Below are 18,968 nucleotides of genomic sequence, written 5' to 3' on the forward strand. Positions count from 1 at the left end.
ATAAAAATTGTTTATCGCAAAATCGTTTTGAAAGTCAGATAACACAAAAACATATTTGAAGAAGTATAAGTGCCTAACAACTTTATCACTTAAATGGGTTCAAAGGTTTCAAATCAAGGCAATAATTATAAACGTCAATGTTTTTCATTTGGCGCCAGTAAAGCAATTATACTTGTAACAACTCATTTAAAGATATCATTAGCTAAACCATTTTTGGATTCAAGAAAGAAAAACTTGATTGAACGCTTAATTTATACATTTGTGTTGATTCCCTCTTTTTGGCCATTAATGAAATACCATATAACTATATCAAATTATAGGCAAATCAGTTCTTCCCAATATTCCCTAAACGATTTTAGGAAACTTTTAAAGGCTGTTTTTCACTTTCTTTATTTTCTTTCCTTTAAATGTGTAGCCAGTTTTATTACTTGTCATATAAGATTTCCGTGATTAAGGTGTATTTGTGTTAGAAATGAGAGACAGTATCGCTTTTGTAGCTTTATTAAAAGAAATAATCTAAAACCAAACAGACTTAAATATTAATTTTATAATAGATGTGTCAATTTTACCATTTTACATAATTGTAAAGTAGGTAATTTAACGCATTTGTTCAATCATTTGAGAAACAGTTCATTTGAGTTTTTGTTGTTGTTGTTGTTGATGATGTTTAGATTCTTAGGAGACATACAATTGAATTTAAAATAACGTAAATTATTTTTGCGTGTTTCTGTATTTAATATTATTATTATTGAATTATTCATAAAGAGAAACTGAAATACAAAGTCATTAATGACTGATAAATGTTTGTTTTAGTCTATAACTATTCCTTTGAAATACACGTGCTTTACAATGAATTTGGCACTCGACTAATGTTTCAAACGGAATATATCCAATTTTATTATTCATACATCGTTTCCTTATTTGATTGTTAATTTTAACTCATTTTTGTTCATATCTCGATGATTTGTCAACCTTACAGGCTTTCTCTGTTAACTTACTAGTAATAACCAATTTCTCCGATAAAAACCAACTGTCATATGTCACGACGAAATTTTACCAAGCCCGAGGATCCAAATCCGAACCGATGCTTTCCGTATTGAATTATGAACGCTACTAGATTGGTATATTTGAGTTTTGATATGTATTTACATCAATATATTTTACTTCAATATCTTCAATAGCTCCGCGAAATTAGAAGTTAGGAAGTTAAAGTCTAAAGTCGACTGTCACAAATGATGCCTAAATAAGTGGCCATGTTCGAAGATTTTGAAACATTAAGCATTTGAAGCATGCATTTTAGAAAATCTCGTGCTGTGCAGACTACATTTAGTTTCAATGTAGGTGAAAATATTCTCGAAACAGTGGATCGATATAAGTATCTTGGTGTTGTTCTTAATGATAAAGGGCATATTTCATATCACTGTGAAGCTTTGGCAAAAGGTGCTGGTCGTGCATTGGGAAATATTATTTCTAAAATACATAACTATAAAGAGTGTGGATATAAATCATTTACAAAACTGTTCGAATCATGTGTGATACCAATCTTAGACTATTGTGCTTCTGTATGGGGATTCAAACATTACTAATCAATAGACAATATACAATACCGTGCTATACGCTATTATCTCGGTGTTCACCGTTTCGCCCCAAAACTTGCACTCACTGGAGACACTGGATGGCTACCAAGTAATTATCGCCGTTGGATATCAATAATACGATATTGGAATAGGCTTATTTTATTCAATGGTAATAGGATTACTAAACGCGTCTTCAACATGGACTACAATAAATGCAGAAATAATTGGTGCAGTGACGTTAAAACAGTTATGACAAATTTGATCTTGGTCAGTCAGTTTGAGAACAAAGATAAGCATAGATTACGTTTAGACCAGGATAACTCAATATTATACGGATATTTGGAAAACTGACGAAATTACGAACCTATGTTACCCTTAAGGACAATTTTATAAAAGAAAAATATGTACAGTTAAATTTGAATAAAAATTAAAGATCAATGTTAACTCAGTTTAGGTGTGGCATTCACCCGTTAAGGATTGAAACTGGACGTTATATCAGTGAAACACCAGAGCAGATAATTTGTTTGTTGTGTACCGATAAAATAATAGAAGATGAAAAGCACTTTTTAGTCCAATGTTCCTTTTACAACAACATCAGAGTAGACATTTTTAGTGAACAATTTATGAATGCAGATTTTATGAACAGGAACGATGATATGAAAATGAAATATCTTGTTGTGAGTTTTCCACGAAAAGTAGCTAAATACCTTGTTAATGCTTATCTTAAAAGAAAGAAATCCTTGTTTAATCGTTGAAATATTTATCCTGCAATATTGATGATGTGTACAGTATAATAATTTCATGTGAACTATTTACAATGTTTATATGTTTCAGGTGTCTTATTGGTCCATTGGGCCAGGTGTTGTGTTAAATTATTTAATTTCGTTATTTGTAAACTGTCATACACATGTCACTATAATAAAATATTTACTTACTTACTTACTTACATTAACAGCCATTTCACGTTCAGTCTCTTGGTTTACCTGCTAAAGGGACTCCTTTTTGACATAATGGTTTACCACTTGATGAAGATCAAGATCAATTACTATTGTGCTTAATTTCAGATTATTTATAAATCTGTTTTTCAAAAATAGTGTGCAAAATTATCTGAAACATATAAACGTTTTAAAAGAGTTTAACTGAAATCTTGCAAGGAATCATGTTTTCATTCAATTTCGTCCATGTTATTTATTTCTGTTAATATACTCGTAAAAATATCGATATTGCTGTTTACCTTCTTGTCAAATGCAAATCAGTAAACTTTTGAGAAAAAAAATCGACCTAGTGTAATTGTTTAAAATATCAGTTAAAATCTAAGTTATTATCACGTGTTTAAAAATGTTATCTGCTACAATTTGTCGCAGATAATAGATATTAATCAATTATGATCATTTAAAACAATTTGTCAAGGAAATGAAGAAAAATGGAGAACGATTTCTCCTACCATTACTTAATTCTATTCCAGCGATCAAATTGTGCGATTTTATACCGTGACACAATCTGAACTGTTAAAAGATGGTTCCATTAGAACACGTCGATTAAATCAATTACGCTGACAATTGATCATGCAATCAATCTATAACACGTCCTTCTTAAAAAGAAATAATGCAATATTTAATCTCCCTTTCCAACACAATACAATCTTATAAGACGTTATTCGACATTTTAAGCAATAACGTTAGTTCGCAGTTTCTTAACCTTTGCACAAGTTATACATACTTGTAATATTTTGTCCTTGTCTTGCATTATTTTAAACGGAATTATTGCTCGTTATACCATACTAATAAGTTGTAGTACATTTACAAGCTTAATAAAATAAATTGCTGCTCCATTTTATTTTTTAATAGACCTACAATTTAAGAAACAATTTTGTTGAAAGGAAAAAACAATAAATATCTAATTGAAATACAATCTATGTAAGGAAGAGTACAAAACTTTTCTAAATGTAAATTATCGTAAACAAAGTCTATGAGTTCTTGAATATATGTGTTAAAAACTAAAGACAAACCTATTAGTTTGCTACATTGATAACTTGTGTTGTTATAAGTAGTAATCTTTATTTACATCTCATCATTGTACAGACATATACACAATGTTAAAAAAATTACAGCATAAAAGTACAATGCCACTCCAGCATGGAGTTATAAGAGATGAAAAAATATCACAATATTATAATATAAATATATATATATATATATATAAATACATAAATCATTAGAACAACACGTTTAAGTAAAATAAAACTCCATACATAGACTAATAAAAGGAAACATCGTGACTACCTAAAAGAAGCAATTTAAGATAGTAAGCGTACAACATTAAAACTGAGAAATCGTATAAAAATAACTAAAATAACGATTTTATTTCAGTTAAAAAAACAAACAAACAACAAATTAATAAGAATAGCTAAGAAGAATAGCTGTAGTATTTCATACAAATGTGACAGATAGAAATATTTACATGAATAAGAAGCTATTTACATAATAAAAACCGGCGTCTTTGTAAAATATTAAAACAGGTTTTGGCACAAATACGAATCATATCTATGTTTGTAAAAAGAAAACGGTATTTGTCATCATCAGACAGTGTCGAAAAGCTGTTATTTAAGGAACATGCTTTAGCCAACAAATCCCGCCTTATATCATTGTAAAGAGAACAATTCAAGATAACATGTAATTCGTTTTCTATACTATCAGTATTGCAAAAAGGACAGATCCTGGCTTGCTCTGGTAAGCCTTCATACCTCCCAGTTTCAATCCTTATGGGAGCGACCCCAATACGGAATTTACAGAAAGCAGATCTATGACTTGGTGGTAATATAAGTTTACAGTATTTTTCTACTTTATACTCAGTTTTAAATTTACTATACACTCGTAACTTATTACGTCCACGACCAGAGGGCCCAATAACATTGTTGATTTTGTTATACCAAATACTTATACAATTATTCAATGTTTTCACTTCAACATCATGGGCAAAAGAACGAGGTATAGTACTGATAAAACTGGTGTACAAATGTAAATCATTGACATCATAATAACTTCTAACATGAAAATACCAGTTTCTACATGAGCGACTAGCTTTATTATAAGACCAGAGTGCCAAACGTTTATTAATTCTTGCCGAACTCATACATGATAGCTTAGACCAGTATAAAGAAATACATTTCCATTGTCGGACAATTGGGGGTTTCCAACCCATATCGCCTGCTACACCATCATTAGGTGAATATTTCCCGACACCAAGAAAGAAACGCATAGCTCTGTTATGAACGGCCTCGATACAAGAATATGACCGGAAACCCCATAATGGAGCGCTGTAATTAATAACTGGCCAAACGACGGTGTCGTATAATTTTGTAAAGACATCGTATGGTACACCACCAATGACTTTGCATTTAGCAATTAGCAATCCTAAAGCACGACTGGCACTCTGGGCAACAGATTTTACAGTAATATCGTAATCTAAATGTTCATTAAGTACTACGCCTAAGTAAGTATATCTATCAACAATACAAATCTGATTCGTTCCGCAAGTAAACATAAATTGGGTACATAATTCAGATTTCGGTCGGAAGTGTACAACATTACTTTTATTGGCATTAACATTCATATTATTAAGCGAACACCAGCATTCTAGAGCATTTAATAACACTTGCAGATCCTCTGCTGATTCGGACAGTATAACAATATCATCGGCGTACAGCATAATACAAACATTCTCGGTTTCAATGTCTATACCTTTACCAAATGATTTAAGATAAATGGACAACTCGTTAATGAATAAATTAAACAAAAGAGGTGAAAGGATACATCCCTGACGTAGGCCACAATTAACATCAAACCAACCTGTCCTATGATTGTTAACCCTAACACATGACTTTACCGATACATATAATGATTTTACAGCTCCAAACATTTTACCACTTATGCCTATATCAGATAAGCGCTTCCATAAAATACTTCTATCTATAGTATCGTATGCCTTTTTAAAATCTATGAAAGCACAAAAAGTGGATTTACGTAACTTTTTCCTAGTTTCAATTAAATTTGTTAAGCAAAGTACTTGGTCTGTAGTACTCCGACCTTTTCTAAAACCATTCTGTTCGTCAGAGACCTTATCATTGTTTTCGGACCAAGCATTTAACCTACTATTTAAAATAGAACAATAAATTTTATACATAGAAGGGGCTAGGGCAATACCTCTGTAAGACAAGGGGTCTCTGCATATATGTTATATGTTGTCATCGATCTTATCGATCTTCTATTTTCTTTTGTCGGCTTATAATGAAATATTATTTAGCACTTGTTTTTCAGTGAACGAATTTCATAATTTCATATTTTACTGTTTTAGTAATTCCTTAAAAACGCCAAAAACAGCATAAAGTAAAAGCACGCAGCCTCGCTTGGATTACGTGTGCGACTTGAGAAAATCTTTAATGAATTTGATTGCATATAGACAAAAGGTATATTTGCTATTTTCAATTACTATGTTTTACTGTGTCTTTTTACGTTTAAGGTTGCTTGAATAACCTTTTTTCTTCAAATATTACATCGAGTTGAAAAAAAACATCAAGCGCACGAAAGAATGTGTTTTTCGAAAACCCATATAAATTCTTATTATTCTAGTTAATCTTTATATAGTGTCAATATTCAGAATTGCAATCCCGTGTTATAAAAAGTAATTGACATTCAACCTTTGAGTTATTTATATATGATTTGTAGACTGGGCAGATTTTATGAAAGAGGAGTAAGAAAAAAAATCCAAGACAATCAAATTGTTAAAATGTCGATCAGCATTAATATAATTAAGTATTCAGTATTTATAAAACAAGGATCAAAGCATTGTTTCTTAGAAGTTACTTCAACACGTTTTACCGTGATATAATTAAATAAGCTAACTTAAAGGTAAATTCAATTGATTTGATTCTCCTAAATTTAGAACTATTAATTCTCACATTTTAATTATTACAACTTTAAACTTCGTTTTGTGCAAAAAGATAACGATTATATGGGTACATATAACAAGAACATTTAAAATTGTGAATCTTAGATCTCTACTAATTAGTGTAATGTAATTCCAATGTTTCTGCTTAGACCATTGATAGAATAAGATAATGTTAGGTAATAGATTAAAAGGGTGTTATAAATAAGGGTAAAGTCAAAAATAATGAGGCAAAAATTTGAAAATAGGGTCAAAATTGAAAATTTATATTTCATTTTATTTTTCACCTAAAACCATGTGATATTGATTGATGTTTAATGCCGAGTAATTGGATTTTATCTAACACAACACAAATTGTATAAATCAACATTTTATTTCAACTTATTAACAAAAATTAACAAAACCAATGCTTTATAAAATTGTGTCACTATACTTCCCAATGTTAATTAAATCATATGTTTTTGTTATATGTTAGTAACAGTAGTGATGTTAGGATAAGAAATACACCATTTTTTTTTACCAGAAGTTTTACAACAGAAAAAAATGCTATTGTTGTGTTACAAAAGTCTGATTTTCTTTAATGTAAGTACATCATGTTTTTCTATAGCTGGAGAAAATTGGGCAGAGAAATAAAAAAGTAGTTGTTAGTATGTATTAATAAATACTTTGATGTAAAATAAAGTTTCCAAATATTTCAACCTTTCAAAAAAAAATAATATGCAGTCAAATTTAACTTTGATTTTACATAAAAGCGTTACACTCCTGACATGACTAGCATAAGTTGTTTAAATGATAATAGTTCTTTACAGAAACATTGGAGGTAACAATAACATAAGAAAGACATGTACAGAACAACACTTATGTTTGAAAACATACTGATAGGTTATTAAATTTGAGAATAATTCTTAGAGGAAAGATATGAAGTTGCACTTAAAACCGCAAACAAGTTTCTAACAAGTAAACAATTAGAAAATAAATGGAAATAAAGGTTATAAACATTAATTAAGCTTCTGTTCCTAACCATTAGGAAAATATGAAAATGATTTGTACCATGAAGAATCTATTTCACAAAAAAAATTACAGTAACACTTTAACATTTGAGTGTTACACTCCTGACAAATTCAGGCAAGACACTTAATATCTTAAAATATTGATTTAAAAACTTTTACAATGAAATACTTAAGACAAGTATTAAGTTTTCTATGTTAATTGTTCCTTTTTGTTTGTCTTGCCTTTTTAAAAACACTTTGATAAAACCTTTTATAAATCTTTACTATATATAAATGTTAACCATCTGAGTGTAAAGATATTTTTTTGTATATATGACAATGTTCTACTTGCTTTTCTACCCCTGTTTCATTACCATACTGGTTTAAGAGGACATTTACTTAAATAAAAGGATAAAAAGTAAACTACAAATTTAAACTACAAACATTAACATGAACTGTCAAAATGTGTTTACACTCCTGACACAAGATGTGCACTTGACACTGTTTATTTTGAAAATATATGATTTCTTGGATTTTAAGTCATTCAGGTTAAATTTAAGCCTGATTCCGCGGCCAGGAAGAAGAATTGGCATTTTTGAGCTTCTGAACAATATCTTCCAAAGACTGCCAGGACACATCCTCTTTGGCTGGCCAAAACTGTACTCGTCAGCACCTCCGCTTGCTTTAAGGAACCTAACTTGGATGTCATCATCTGCCCTGTGATATTACCTATTCAATAAGTAGTTAATATAATTTAAATGAGTTTATTTGGTCAAAGAAAAACAATTTCATTTCAAATTCTAAAAAATTCCGTCATAAAGTTACTGAGGAAACTAATGAAAAGTATACAAAAACAACAATAACCCACCTTAGCAATGTACAGATATGTTTTTCTGTTTTGACTTGAGAGCTACAGCTACAAAATCTTCAGGGTTAAATCTGCAATATGATAATTAAAAGGTTTTATACTGTGTCTTTAAAAGATACACATCTATAATTATTGGTAAAATTCTTCTGACAAAGAACAGAAACCTGCTTAAATTTATCCTTTTATATAAGATATTTATTTTGTCTTACCTATTTAACCGCTGCAAGCTAACATAATGCTCAATTTCTGGAATGTAACCAACGACAAGTGTTGGTATGTTACTGTCTCCATCTCCAATGCTTATGTTAGGAGTATCCCCATGAACAACATCTATCTTGCAAGACAGTGCTTTGCACATATTCTGTAAACACACATGGTCTGCATAGGTTCCATTCTTTGACATTTTTTCAATATATTTGGTTAAGTCACTTGTCAAGAACTGCTCTAATTCCAATTTGTCAGTCTGAAAAATAAAATTGTAAATTGTATCTTTTTTGAATCTTTGATTTAAAAATATAAAATTACAAGTTTTTTAAATTAAAAATTTAATAATTAAATGAATTTCAGGCATGACTTTAAAACTAAGCTTTATAATAAATACCTCTGATAAATTTTGCATGTGATGAATTACTTTGCTTCTCAACTGCGTGTGAGTATGTTCAGTCATCCCCAGGGCATCTAACTGATCACTGATGGCCCAAAAGAAACAATTGCCGTCATCCTCGAAAATCTCCCCAACCCTTTTCTGCGAATTTTATTTTCAAAATTCACTTAGAGTTTTCATTTTTATGCTCTGTTGAGTTGTTATAAGACTCAATGCTTTCTGTAAGCACACCTCTCAGGTTAGTCTCTCTCTCACAATGGTTAGTATTACTAGCTACTACTTTATTTAAGGATAGGTATAAAGCAAAAGCGGAGCAAAATGCAGTGTTTTTAGCAAAATTCAAAGGGTTAAAATAAAAGACTAAGGACTACAAAAAGCAAAGCAGAGAAGCAAGCAAAACTGAAAATTGAATATGTAGGAACTGCATGCAAAAATGTGATAGCAAAAAATGATTGCAGAATTAACAGTAATTATCATAGATGAAAAAAAAAAAATTACTGTATGTCTTTATTGTTTTATTGACTTGGTTACCATTTAGAAATAATGTCAAATCTTATCATACTAATTGGCATACTTGTTTAAATGAGTTTTATAGGATTTAAGAATTGAAAATTGTCAAGGATACAATGATCAGATGATACTGTATCAAGTTCATGATAAATTTTGTTCTTCATGGATTGTTTTACCTGTAGCCAAACTAAAGTGTTTTTGGATTTTTTCTGTACTGACTATACAAGCAGTGACCCTGTTGGCCACCAGTACAGACAACACATATACAACTCAGGTCATAGCAGGTGAGCACATCTGTACTTGGGTGATGCTGGGAAATCATATGAAAAGAATGTGTTCCTTTCAGAGACTTAAGAGTTTGTTTGATCTTTGGTACGGATATCTTGATTTTCTTGTATGGCATGAAGATAATCTTTTGATTGATCTTCTCATTTGGATTTTGAGAAAGAGCAAGATATACTTGGTAGGCATTGTTTATGACTTTGCCTCCAAGAATGAGACGTTCCAGCTTTCTTTTGATTCCAGCACCAATGCCATCACTTTGACCTTTGCCATGTCCAGACTCCATGAAATGGTAGATAACCTTGATGTCAAAAGTTTCTTGAAGAAGTGTGATATGATTAAATGCTTTGCTGCATTTGTATTGCGCTGCACAATTGTCAGTGAACCTATGGATAACCTTTAATGGACAAGGACCTGGGTTCTTTGCAAGATGACCTATCAACTGTGTTGTAAATGTATAAACAACATCGGCATTGTGTGCTAAGTAATCAGATAGAAAAACAATTGACTCTTTCACAATCACTGGATTTTCTATTGTACTTTGTGGGTCATGTCTTTTTCAATTTTGTCCGTGTTGGGCTTTCTTTAGGGATTCTGTATTTATCTATGTTACTATAAAAACCGATGTAATGTAACTTGTTTTGTAGTCCAGTGAGCTGATTTCTATCTCATCTTGAGGTTGTAGGAGAAATGTTCTCTGAAAAGTCCATAACAACCAAGCAGTGGTCCAGAGGAAGGTCTGAAAGTAAGTAGGCTTTCCATTTTATAATTGGAAATTTGCTCTAAATAAATGGCTTGAATGACTTTTCAAGAGATTTAGCAATATCATGTACAAGATCTGCAACACTGCAGGTCTTTTCAGCTTGTATCCAGCGAGTTGTATGCTTTTTTATCTCCATCTTTAGAAATATTAACGACTCTTTTGAGGACTCCCATTGGTAGTACTTTGCCACAACACTGTTTCAGGCACATGCCTGAACAAGTGGTTTCATAGGTGTTGGACAACGATAGCAGTTCCACAATCGAACACATTGCCTAATCAACACATGAATTTTAGGGATGTCTTCAATATGGGCACAGAGAATAAAGTTTGACAGCTTTTAGGGGTGGCTTTTTAATAATGGCATTGACTGCTGCTGGGCAATCTTATTCAAATTGGCTTCAACTTTTTGTTCAAAATTGAAATCTTTTGTGCAAAGTGACATACAGACTCCCTTCTGCATGTCAAGTTCTAACCGTTTGAAATTTCTTAGGAATCATTTTTCTTAAAAGTGCTGAATTCTCCTTACCCTATAATCTGGAATTGAATAGCTTTTTAAAGCTCCTTGAACAAATTTTCCAATTTTTGTACAGAGCAGATGAACGGCTTTGGAACATGCCTGCCCATCTATCAAAATTGGTTTGTCCTTTTTGTTTGGCATTTTCTTGAATGTTCGTCAAAAGGAAAGCTTAGGTAGTTTTGGGCATCCATGATTGTTTAAATTGAGTGGTTTTGACAATCTTTTTGCTTGTTTGTTTTTTCTTCGTTTGTATTCATTTAGTGATTTTTTGCTATTCCAGAGTGAAGTGCTTTTTTTCTGAAAAAGCCAACTTCTTTTTTGCACCTGCCTGTTCCTTGTTAGGCCTTCCTTGTCTTCTTAATTCAAGAGTTTCTAGCAGATTTTCAGTACCTGGACTAGATGTTACTCAAATTAAGCAAGACCTCCTCTTAGGTGTAGCATGTTTTATGATATGGCTCATTGTTTTGGCCCAGTAGTTGGAATCTTCAGGCAAGGACTTTCGAACACGTTCAGCTCTTTTGCGTAATGTTGAATGTTGATCAACTTTCTTTTTACAACTGTACCTCACATTTGTGTTTGCTGTTTCAATGTTTAGTGTTTTGCTTTTACGTTTCCTACTGTCTTTTGTCCACTTTCTTTGCTTTACTTTACACTCTCTGTCAAAATTCTCATCATTTTCTCTCTTCAATTTTTGTTTAGATTTATATGCTTTGTTCTCTGTTTTTTTCTTTTCTTTTAATTCAAGTAGCTTTTGTTTATAGACAGGGTCATTTTTAAGTTTTTCACGGTATTTACGAACCCGTTCTTTTGAAGATTTTGTTGTTTTTTTCTTTGTTTGTTTCTTGTCATCATCTTGTTTTTGTCTTGTTATATTTGTAGAAACATGTGATTTTAGAGCTCTTTCAATAGCAGGAAGGCTTACTTTTAGTTTTTTCATACTTACTTCAATTGTTTATAAGACTGCTGAAAATAAAACAAAGTTAACTACAATTGCTGAAAAAAGAAAAAAAAATGTCAGGAGTGTAACACTTTTCACTATTCTCACATATTAACTTATATTGCATACAAATTCTTCAATAACTGTATATAAATGCTTTGTTCTGCAAAGAGTATATATATTATTTTAATTTCTCAATAATTTACTAAGTGTATTATCATTAGATTATATGATTATACTTGTCAATAGTAGACATTTAGGAAATTTTGATGTTATTTAAGTAAATATACTTAATATCAGAACTTAAGCATTGTTTTTTTAAAAAAAAAACTACTAAATTACCTTTCCTCATGAATAGTGGCAAGAATCATTTTTAGATATGAAATTTACATGTTATATTCATGAAATAGTTACAAGGTTAAAAGATGCAAAAATAGTGTTACACTCCTGACGTCACTTATGATCATGTACAGAAAGTACATGATTTAGTTAACTTGAACTAATGTCACTGCTGACATCACTTGGACTCATGTTTCTGAAAAAGAAAGAATATATTTATATAACACCATGTATGCAATAAGGAAATCAGTAAAAGTACAAGATGTTACACTCCTGACACTGAGCACTGTCATTATTTTAAATCGAAACCGAGTCAATAACATTTAAAGCATAGAAAAAAGAGAATTTATATCCTTAACTATATACAATGGTCAAAATGTTAGAAGCAAGGAAAAGCTGTTAATAACAAAGAAATAAGCAGAAATTTTACTGTTAGTACAAACCATGCATTTTTTAAAGTACATTTTATTTTACAACGACTGACTTTAGTGACTGGATAACCAAGTGGGATACCTACATTTTACAAAAAAAATAAGAAAAAGCAATTGCAAGAGCATTAGATATATAACATAAGTAACAAAAATTGTCATTTAAGAAACTGTTTTTCTGTATCAGGAGTAGAGAATCATCATTTGTGTAAAATGTCACACTAAAAGTGTTACACTCCTGACATTTTTGGGTAATTTTTTTCTTGCAAATTTTTCACTTGTAGCATGATGTCCCTTAAACTTGGCATATTTTACAACTCTGATAGATGCTATATTTAGCACATATAACAATATATACATCTATTAAAATATTAGTCTGGGTAGCCTTTAAATGTTTGGCCTCATTATTTTTGACTTTACCCATAAGAGAATCGCATTCTGGAGCATGCGTTGCGTTATTTTGTCAGTTGTTCTTATTAAAGTGATCAAACGTTACATTTAAAAAAAGCATATTCCATTTTTCCCCAAATAGACTTCATATTTAGTGTTCAAACCGTCTACAGTTATTTGGTACGCTTTCCACTCGCGGTTACAAAATAAACGCACTGTTTGATACAATTTTAATAGTCCTCAGAACGAGTCTTGTTTTGCATTTTGCTTTGTTAATTCACCATACTATATATTTTTACCTGTTGCTCTGTTTAGCATATAAACCTATCGTTTAAATGTAATTCTACTTTGAACAAAATATTCATAGTAACTATACAAAGCCTTGATATAGTTTTTAGGATAATAATTAGCTGTGATCAGGAATAACGTTCAATGTCATACTTTCTATTTCTGGCCTGGAGTTTTTAACTTGAAAACGTAACAAAAAGTCATTTACATATATGTACACATTTCTACTTTTTAGACAACCATACTTAACTTTTGCATATCTTTGCTAATTGGAAGACAGAGAAAAAAATAGTAAAAGAACAGTTTTTTTTTGCTGATACTTTAAAATTAGTAAAACGAAAAAGAATAACGTGTAGTCTCAATTTAAAAATTATATGGATGAATGGATACATGTAAAAACAAAGCGAACTAAAAATTAAATTCCACTTGTATAAACCAATGTTATATGTAGCTTATCTAATATTTAACACGATTTGAAGTAAATATTTTATCGTAGAATCACAGCATGAACTTGACATATGATTCATAAGATCCAATATTTTATCCGATTGTTGTACATTACATCAAATATAAACTTAAATATTGTTATTTTTCAAGGCAGTTAAGCACAAATGACATATGGACATATGACATATGAAGTTAAATACAATTTTCTGAATTACACACAAACATAAATAGGAAGGTTGATTTAAATTTATTTGATTACAAACTAAACTTAAAGTCCTATGAAATATATGTAAGTGTGCAGACCTATGTTCCGAAATTATTTGAAGCCACTAAGGTATATAAAATGTATTGTTGTGTCTAGCAGGCACAACAAGGTATGATTTGTCAAACAATTTAGCTTTTTACAGACTGAAAATTTTCTCTAAGTGGATGCTAAGCAAATCAGGTTAATCAAGATAAAATCAGGAAATTGAACAATTATGATTATAATTTATGTACTTAATATTCAGAAATGTGTCTGTTTAATGAAAGTAAAGCGGAAATTGAATAAAGGAAGAAAGAACATTCATTTTATTACATGTAACCCTGTACAGAATTTATTCCTTAACCAAACATATGTCACGTAGTTAGCAATGTATGGGAAGCAAGTCATTAAAAACTACGAATTTAAAAAGAATTACAGAGAATAATGAATTGTTCTCTTCCTTTTTAGTCGTTTTGCCCTTTTACCCTCCTTGTCTGATAAATGAAACTGTAACTAAAATAGAATAATAGTTTTGTCTTTAATCAGCTTGAAATAACGACACTGTACCACAGTCAATGATAAAGCATTTGCCTTAAAAGTGTATCTGCTTTGATTTGCTTAGTTTAGATTACTACGTAAGTTAATACGAGTAAACTGACTGCCTAATTGGAAACAAACTGTTCTTTAGAGGAACGGTGAATAATTAATACAGTAAACGAAGACAAAAAGTTGATTAAAAAAGAAATTGTCACTAAAATGTTACTAAAAAGTGTTTTAATTAGAAAGCTTTACTTAGGATGTAGGCGTCAAAGGAATATGTTTCGAATTTTGCAAACGTTTAAGTCTTCAAATGATTACTTTACTTTAAACTAAGTGTGGTATCAAAACATTAAAACGTTTAAATCTTAATAGGCATGCTCATGTTCTATAACTATTCCGTGCCATTTTGTGAAGCCTTTCTTTTGCAATTTTTAGATGTAATTATATATTTTTCAATGCTCCTTTCAAGAGATATATACTTGTGTCAACATTACAGTCCATTTAATAAATGTGCATGACATGTGTGTTTCTTAAATTGAGAACAGTGCATTGAGAATAATCGCCGGAAAGCCTTTTGAAGGACCTCCAATGTTAGATTAAACAAAAACATATTTTACTTGTTTTCATTTGTTATTTTATTCTAATATGATGATAGTATGCAATATAATTATGTAGCAAATTTCCCCTGGTATACTTTTCTTTAGATTTTATTTGAACCACTTTGTTTAAAGTTAAAATGTGAAATGAAATAAATATGATAAGATAAACAGATAATTTCATAAATAATTGAAATGTAAGATAAAGTCGCAGTTAAAATAACTTGTGTTTTGTCAAATGTGTATAATATATTTTTTTAAGAATCAGACTTGGTTAAAATAGACAATTTAACAGCAAATTAAACAAAAATGAAGAACGATTTCAAAAGTTTGGTGCAGCTGTAAAAGTTGCCCCGAATTTCAGTGCAGTTTTATTTTTCTGATTTTTCAGGATTTATGATTTAGCATATTAAGAGTTTGAGATTAAATACTACTTTTGAATACCCATTTAGACCGCTGCTGGGGTGCATGAGGGATGTTGCACTTTTTCACATCCCTCATGAATAAACTGAATCAAACCGTATCTGCAATTTTCATTTAGTTTTGCTGCTTATTGGTTCCAAGGAACTTCAATTTTCAAGACTGTCTAACTTTTAATTAAAAGTACCTTACTACCGATCACTTACGAAGGAAATTAATAGAAATGCTTGTAGGTCTCGTAAGTTAATGATTATCTATGTGTAACAAATTAATGAATTGGAAATTTTTTTATAATAAATGTAAAATTATTATCATGATTTTTTTCTAAACAGTCATCATTTAGACACGTATGAGCATAATGTCACTTTAACTCCGTTTAATCATATTGAATAGAAAGTTGCAAGTGGCACAAATAAAATGATGAATACTCTAACTTGGGTCCAAAGTAATAACGGATTGCAGTATATCGACAGATTTCAGACAAACGTTTATGTATAAAGGATTTTTTAAAGCTCAATTAATCTCTATTTGTGTTTTGTTTTTCTTTAATAGTTAAATTCACCATTTCATGTAGTTTCAAAAATGTTTGTTTTATATTCTCTGCTATTGTTGTATGACCAATATGACAAAAGGCTTGGCGGATCAACGACCCTTTCACTATGTAATCCAATTTACCTGAGTCTCTTGAACCCCACAAAATTTTGAAACATCTGCGTTCGTCACATATAACAGGTCATTGTTCACCGTGACTCATTATTTATAATATAACAGATCTGTACATTGTCTGGTGATAGATTTGAAGCAAAAGCAGACACATACGTATACATTATCAAAGAATATGATGCATTGTCAAATAATTTACCTCAAATAAAAACATTGTGAAAGACCTTACACGGCCGTTTAAAACTTCCTAAATGTTCCTTATTCGATGTAATCATTATCGTACATTAAGTATTTTTATACTCCAAACGATGCAAATAATTCGATAAATATGTGTTGTGCATAATATTATATTTTCTTTCTCGATTCTTAATATTTTGAAGACATTGTACATGTTTGGAGAATAATAGTTTCGCTTATTAATCTTCTTTGTTTGTTTTCTGTTCTTCAATTTTTCCAAATCCTTTCTTGTGTTTACTATGATGAATAAACAATGACTTTACTGTTTTGACTGATAATCCAGTTATTACAATTCTGCACGCCAGTACAACAGGTACTATTAGGCTTCATGAATTGGTAGCTTATTTACCCACATGTGATGTAGCGTTCTACTTTTCCAAGGATTCAACGGTTTAATATGTTCATTTAATCTATTTCTAAGAACTGTGTTCTGTAATTTAGTTTGAATTGACAGCTTAACTAGTTACAAATCTGTATTGAAACAGGAACAGTGAATTTCTTATGAAGTTAACACTAGTCTAGGAGCAAATGTACTACAACAACTGGACGTTTGTAATGATTAAAATGTTTTACGTAAAGCAAGTGCATATTTTATTTTGCCATGCTGAATTTTATAAATATGTTAATATATTTGTACAATTATACAATTTATTTTAGTATTATGCTTCTTATAAAATATGTGATAATGGTTTTGGCATACAAAATGTCATGAAGAAACAAACATTGTTAAGCACTTTCAATTAAGTGTAAATTTATTATCTATATAACTGGATATTTATTCCCGGAAAAAATAGAGTGATTTCTTTTTGAATTTTGTCTGAATTTCTTTTCTTTTCTAAGACTTTTAGAAATGTTATACATTCTGTAAGTATTAACAAATCGTTAGTTAATGTAATAATTCTGGTAAATATTGCAAAATACGCTTATGTAAAAATTTAAATTAATATCTTACAACATGTCATAATCACTAACAGATTTATGTTAACAAAACTCATATTTTCATTAAGCAACCTACTTACGATCAAACGATTTTACTAACTGAACAAATGTAAGTCATTAAATAGTATGAATCATTCAAATAAGCATTCCTTGCCATAATCGTCACAGTACAATTAGTGATTAGAATATGAAATTATTTTGGTGCAAGACACAGATAAAGTGGTGTTTTGTTAATTCTGAATACTATCAATGAAAATGTCGTTGTAGACTTTCTTTAAGATTTCCATTTTCGACCTGTATACTTTCAGCACGAATGTACCGTAATTGATTACAGAACATAAATAAGCAATTAATTATGAAGCAATTTCCGGTTTGTAGTTATTTCTGTTCATACTTTCATCAATTCTAGAGCATTATTGTTAGCAAGTTTGCTGTATGTGCGTCTGCTACATCAGATGTTGGATGACATTTTAACACATGAAACAAAGATTAACATATATAGCCTTATTAATTGATTCATCTGGATGAGAATAAAACACATACAAAGCGTCCGGAGGTCTGATGCGTGTCAAGGAAACAGTGTCATGTAGATGAAAAACTTGATTTGCCGTATATTATGGTGCAAGCAAGAGACATTTCTATAAAACTAGAAGGTCAAATGTGTATCGTACAGTTCTTTCTTGTTTTAAAATTATCTTATATTATTTATATAATATATATTAACACGAAAAGACATTCATAATATTGCATTAACAATAACACTGAAAATAAGAATATTTGGGGTGTTTTGGTTGTTTTTCATTCTGAGTAACGTAAACACTCTTTAGTCCATACGGTTAACTGGTGGAGGAGAACGAAATTAACGTGAACATTTTGATTTCTACAAAGATTAAAGTTTTCGTGAAAGTTCACGGTATACAATCTTTTTTACAGTGATGCTATTACTCCCGAAGTATATTTTTTACCAATATATAGTTTACTCCTTTGAAGGTAACTATATTAGTTATAAAACTCCTTTAAAATATGTAAACATTATGCTCTTTTTATTATATAAGATCTTTAATCATGCTAAAAACATGATTTTAACATCTCTTTGGTGGGAACATTGACTATAGATGCTTGAGACTTTATTGGACAACTGTTCAAAATTCATACTCGACAATTTTAAGAACCATTTTTCTACAATATAATGAACTATTTATATCTTAAATGTATTTATATCTGTGAAGTCGAGTTTTTATTATTCAATTTATTCTAACATGCAAAAATGCTATCATATACATGATACAAAATTGAATAATCTGCCATAAAGGTAATATAACTCAATTATACCTTTGCTGAACAATCTTACAAATCAAGAGAACAAATTAACAGAACCTTAGTTCTATGCAGCCCACAAAATTTAAGGAACATTATATATGTAGATGTAAATAATTTAAAGTTTCT

The 18,968-nt window shown here is 30.2% G+C and overlaps 1 protein-coding gene across 1 annotated transcript; it reads right to left on the bottom strand.

The window, feature by feature from the left end:
* Nucleotides 1-8,488: 8,488 nt before the first annotated feature.
* Nucleotides 8,489-9,088, bottom strand: LOC132749433 (uncharacterized). Its single transcript, XM_060739162.1, has 2 exons — nucleotides 8,980-9,088; nucleotides 8,489-8,841 (listed from the first exon to the last, which is right to left on the bottom strand). Exons 1-2 carry the CDS (start codon nucleotides 9,043-9,045, stop codon nucleotides 8,584-8,586), a joined length of 324 nt encoding a protein of 107 aa, XP_060595145.1. The 5' UTR covers nucleotides 9,046-9,088; the 3' UTR covers nucleotides 8,489-8,583.
* Between the last annotated feature and the right edge of the window lie 9,880 nt (nucleotides 9,089-18,968).

The sequence above is a fragment of the Ruditapes philippinarum genome, unplaced genomic scaffold (assembly GCF_026571515.1).
Source record: "Ruditapes philippinarum isolate M1 unplaced genomic scaffold, ASM2657151v2 ctg1775_1_1_1_1, whole genome shotgun sequence".
NCBI classification, from domain to species: domain Eukaryota; kingdom Metazoa; phylum Mollusca; class Bivalvia; order Venerida; family Veneridae; genus Ruditapes; species Ruditapes philippinarum.

Bases quoted from the DNA above. Each gene is read 5' to 3' on its own strand.
- LOC132749433 (XM_060739162.1), bottom strand. From the start codon at position 9,045: ATGACTGAACATACTCACACGCAGTTGAGAAGCAAAGTAATTCATCAC. The intron at 8,842-8,979 runs GTATTTATTATA...TTTATTTTTCAG, and splicing joins ACATGCAAAATTTATCAGAG to ACTGACAAATTGGAATTAGA.